General features: G+C 45.0%; 1 protein-coding gene across 1 annotated transcript in view; it reads left to right on the plus strand.

The window, feature by feature from the left end:
* The first annotated feature begins 6 nt into the window (after positions 1–6).
* LOC104392324 (3-ketoacyl-CoA thiolase, mitochondrial-like) overlaps positions 7–5,145 on the plus strand; it is a 19,759-nt gene continuing 14,620 nt past the window's right edge. Inside the window, exons 1-2 of the mRNA XM_010001714.1 lie at positions 7–22; positions 3,846–4,012. Coding sequence (XP_010000016.1) covers positions 7–22; positions 3,846–4,012 — 183 coding nt within the window. The remainder of the gene's footprint in view (positions 23–3,845; positions 4,013–5,145) is intronic.

Here is a 5,145-nt window from a genome sequence, read left to right on the forward strand (position 1 = left end):
GCTGCCATGGCGCTGCTGCGGGGTGAGGCTCCTGTCAGCTTGGCGGGGCGGGAGGGCAGCTCCCCACAGCCTGCGGGGCTCAGCGGGGTCTGGCTCTTCAGCTGGGGCGGCGTGGCCGCTGCTTCCTGAAGGGAAGCGGGGCCCGGGCTGGTGGGGAGGCTGGGTAGGGTCTGAGGGAAGGGTGGCAGCCGGGGCTGTCCCGCTTGGTGGTCGGGGCCTGTAACTCGGTGGTAGCTCGTGTTGTCCGTCAGAAAACCCAAACCCGAGCCTCTGAGGCCATTCCTGTGTCTCCAGAGCCATTTACCTCCCCGTCCTCTGTCAGTCTCCCTGCGATAAACAGCTGGAAAAAAATGCGACCTTTCAAAACAACCTGAGCCGCATTAGGTGCGAAGGTGTCTGTCACAACCTTGTCTGTACTGATACTGTGTGAATATATATTAAATATACTGTGTTTGACTTTCTGGATTGCTTAAGCTGGCTGTGGTACAAACCTGTGGTAAAAGGTGTCGAATATGTGTCTGGTAACTGAGAATGTCTGTGTGCAGTGACTAGAAGTGACACTTGAAGTGTCCAGGGTGGAAAGTTTCTTCTGTCACATCTACTCCTCCCTGTGTTGGCAGTAGAGGTGCAGGATAGACTGGTTCTAAGTTCCTAAAAGTGTTTTATGTCAAGAACTACTTTATTCTCTGTGTAAAGTTTTGCATCCCTTAAAAATGAGATAACGTGCCCCTTAATGCCTCATCTTGTTGAAAAACAAAGCTGAAATTTATTGAAAAAAAGGGTTTCTGCCTGTTTAACACTGCTTTGTTAACTGTGCCTGAATAACAACATTTGAGTAAGTCATGGTTTGAAGTTCTGGTGCTGAAAGCCTGTTCTGTCAGTGTTGGAATCATTCTGTGTGGGCTCTATTGAACAGCTCTGCCCATACTTGTTTGATGTTAGTTTTCTGTGCTTGTTTCAGGATCTTCTCTCATCTCTTACCACAATATTTTTCGTATGCTGTTCTCTTTACAATTTTTTTTGAGGTTAATGATTGGGTTTTAGCCTTCAGAATGGGAACTCATGAAGAAATATTTCTATACCAAGTGCATTTGAGGAATGTTGGAGAATGTTTCAGGCATATAATAGCAGATCCCTATTTGGCAGCAGACAAAGCCAGATTTTGAGGTTTTGAATTGAGAGTTTGATAAGGATTTGGAGAAGCCTTTGTTTTCTAGCTCTGAAAGTTCCCAGATCTCAGCATTTGTAGACATCTGTCCAATCAAGCAAAGTTTGGCAAGCTCTGGAGTAACATACCCTTAGGGGAATGGCTCTGTGGTCACTTTAATTCAGCAAAACACAGGTTGTGCTGCTGCTTCTTCCCTTGCTGCTTCAGTCCAATCTTTTCTCCTGAGTCTGGAATTACTGTTTTATTGAGCAGCCAGAAGGTGAAGTCAGGCTCAAAATTGATGCAAAGAAAAACTAGCCCCTCGTTTTCTGCTGACTCTGGGTTAACCTTCAGCTAACACAGCTGTGTGACCAGCTCTGCTTTATGCTTTGCCCCCACGGTGCTGTTTTGTGGAGAAGGGCACAGCACCGAGCTGCCTCAGTGACACAGGGATATTATTGTGAAAGGAAGGTTCAGAGGCAAAGTTCCATCCTCGCCCCTGGGCTGTTAGTTTGTAAGGGTGTATGTGATTCAGCAACTCATGTGGATAACCAGCAACCTGGCCAAAAGGGAGGCAAATAAGTTTTTTAGCTTGGTCAGGTCTGCAGCAAAACTCTTGCTGGCACAATTTTGGAGGAGGCTGAGAGACAGGAATTGGTGGACAGGGGGAGTGGTGGCAAGAGGAGTGTCAAAGTCTGCAGGGAAGATAAGCTTAGGGACATGAGATCATCCTTAAAAGAGCTAATGGTCTTTTTTTTTTTTACAAGTGTTCTTAACGTTCAGTGGAGACTAAAACTCCACTTTCTGTAAATTATTGTTAATACAAGACATTTTTGATAGTTAAATGACCGGTCCACATTTAAATCTCACCTGAATGCTTAGGAAGTGACTGTTACACACACCTGTTTGCCATAAACCTGAATCAGGCAAAGCACCCTCATCTTTGTTAAAAAAACTTGCAGGGTTCACACTTTGAGTTTTCAGCTTCTTTTTTGAAAAAAAATGCACAAGAGAAAAAAAAAATAAATCAGTCAATGGATTAAGAATTGTTTGGGATTAAATTGAATTACTTGCTGTTATCAAATTAATAGTGATTGTACTTTCTCACAGTACCAGTTTTGGTGCTTTTCAGAACTCTGACCATTCAGAGGCCTCTTGAAAACCAATTGTTTTAGTGACTCTGGTGTTCCCTCTGTGAAAGCCACCTTGGGATTTGCATTCATCCCTGTCCTTGGAGCTGCAATCCTTGTTCAGTCTACGTCAGGCTATTTCCCAATGATCTCCTGAGTGTATTCACTGCCTGTTTCAGATCCCAACAGCATGTTCCAGTCCTTTTCAGCGAAGTCAGCTTGACCTTCACCTCTCTGGAAAACCCTTTTCTGTAAAATCCTGTAGTCTGAGATCCAAATACATGAGAGGCTGAGGAGACAAACCAGCCAACTGACACAAGGCCTGAAAACAGTGCTCATGAGCAGCTTAATGAACAGGCATTTTCATTCTTATATTTCTACAGCTCCTTCTAGCATTGCTTAAAATAGCTGTGGGTGTTTGGTGGCAGCTGTAGAAAGGGACGTGAACTCTGTTGTCCAACTGGGGGAAAGTTCACACCCTGCCTCCCACGTGCTCCTGGGCATGGGACCAGCGAGCTGCCGTGCCAGGCACTCAGTCCATGCTCACTGGGGTTCATAGACATATCTAGAAGGTGTATATACTTCTGGAAATCCAAGTTAAAATGCAGGGAAGAAGGGTTGTTTCCTTTTTGCTTCAATGTTGGGTGTTTTTCTTTGTGAAAACGGTTACAGAGTGGCAGCCAAAAAACTGCCGATTTTTCTAGGGTGAGGGAATGGCCTCTTTGTTTCTTGAAAGAACTTGTTCCTCATCTGATTATTTCACAGGAATCCACTGTGGGATTTCATGGATGTTACTTTCATGCTTTTACAACACTAGCTCTAACGTCTGATGTGCTGTGACAGTCTCCTTTGTCTCCCTGGTATCCAAATTAATTCTTTTTTTTCCAGATCTTTTCATGGAAAAGAAGCATTTCTGAAATCATAGAATCCCACATTGATTTGGGTTGGAAGGGACCTTAAAGATCATCCAGTTCCAACCCCCTGCATGGGCAGGGACACCTCCCACCAGCCCAGGTTGCTCCAAGCCCCATCCAACCTGCCCTTCAACACTGCCAGGAATGGGGCAGCCACAGCATCTCTGGGCAACCTGGGCCACGGTCTCACCACCCTCACAGCAAAGAATTTCCTCCTCATGTCTCACCTAAATCTCCCCTCTTCCAGTTTTAATCCATTCCCCCTCATCCCATCCCTCCCTTCCCTTGTCCCACGTCCCTCCCCAGCTTTCCTGGAGCCCCTTCAGGCACTGGAAGGTGCTCTAAGGTCTCCCTGGAGCCTTCTCTTCTCCAGGCTGAACACCCCAACTCTCCCAGCCTGTCTCCAGAGCAGAGCTGCTCCAGCCCTCTCATCATTTCTGTTGCCTTCTCCGGACTCACTCTCAGCTTTTCATCCTGACCATCATTCTGCACACCTTCCCTGTCTAAAGCATTCCTGTCTTTTCTTAATTTTGTGGGTTCAACACTATTTTCAAAGCCTCCTATGATTTGAGCCTGTCATCCAGCTCATGCTACCTTGGTGGTTTTCCCTTCCTTAGGCTCTGCTCACCTGGATGATTGTCTCTTCTCTTGCAGGTGTCTTCATTGTTGCAGCCAAGAGAACTCCCTTTGGGAGCTATGGGGGTTTGCTGAAGGACTTCTCAGCCACTGATCTGACAGAACATGCTGTCCGGGCTACCTTGGCTGCTGGCAAGATCTCTCCTGAGATTATTGACAGTGTCATTGTTGGCAATGTCATTCAGGTTGGTAGCATGGAAAACTGGCTGCTCTCGGGTTATGTCCATTGTCTCCTTCCGTGTGGTCCTATAGATAGTTCCCTCTGCTTTGCAGCCAAGGGGTGGACGTGAAAGGGGTCAGTGACATTTCTAGTGTAGTGTTTCCTCTTCGTGTTATTGGGAGCGAGGTCTAGCTTTCTCTTTTTGGTACCAGAAGTAGTTTAAACTAGGACAAACGGATCTAAAACCAGTGGGTTCATCGAACAGTTAGTTGCTAATTCCTGCTACGTTTTTCTTGCTTTTATGACTCAAGCTGTGGAATTGAGTGGTCAGTGAGTTTTCACTGAATTTTATAAATCCCTTTCTGGAGACTGACTAATTTGAGCCCATTTCCCTTGAGTTTTCTAAATAGAATTGTTTGAGTGAATATGAGATTACTTCGAGCTGGAAGGACACATGCTTTGATTGGCAGAGGCAATTGGACAATCATCTCCTTTCCAAAGAGCTTGTGATGTAGCTGCTCTGCACAACTGCAGTTACCCACGTATCTAGATGAGAGTCTTTGTTTTAGGCAAGACAGCAAAGAGCATTTCTGGATTTGTTTTGTATTTTGACCTCCCCTTTATTAAGGGTAGGCATTATTGTTTTGCACTGAGTGTTTCAAGGATGCAGAAAAAACAAATACCTGAGAAGTTTCATGATAACTGAACATCATGAAAGTATGACTATCAGATGCAGTACTGGATTTTCAGCTAAAAATGTTTTTGATTCTTCTGTCTCCTACAGCTCCCATCTGAGCTTCTTTTATGCCACCTTTTTTTGGGTATTTTAAGAGCTGTTTGTGACCTGGGAAAAAAAATATTGTTGCATCTGTCGCAGACTGGTTAGAAAAAACTCCAAATGCCTTTTCCAGGAAATGAACTGTGTTTTCCCCATTTGCTTTAGAAACAGCTTCAGCACAGGTTAATCCTGATACTACCTCCACAATCACAATGATGTATTGTTTGTTTCCAGATTTGCGGAAGGGACCGATGTAGTCCACCTGCCATGTGGACCACAAGGGTTTTCCTTCCCTGATATGCAAATGATCAGATGTCAGTGGATGTTCCCCAAGTCTGATTTTGCAAAGGTCATATGAAGAAATAACTGTTTTACACTGC

This window comes from Chaetura pelagica, unplaced genomic scaffold (genome assembly GCF_000747805.2).
Source record: "Chaetura pelagica isolate M959 unplaced genomic scaffold, ChaPel_1.0 scaffold707, whole genome shotgun sequence".
Taxonomy (NCBI): domain Eukaryota; kingdom Metazoa; phylum Chordata; class Aves; order Apodiformes; family Apodidae; genus Chaetura; species Chaetura pelagica.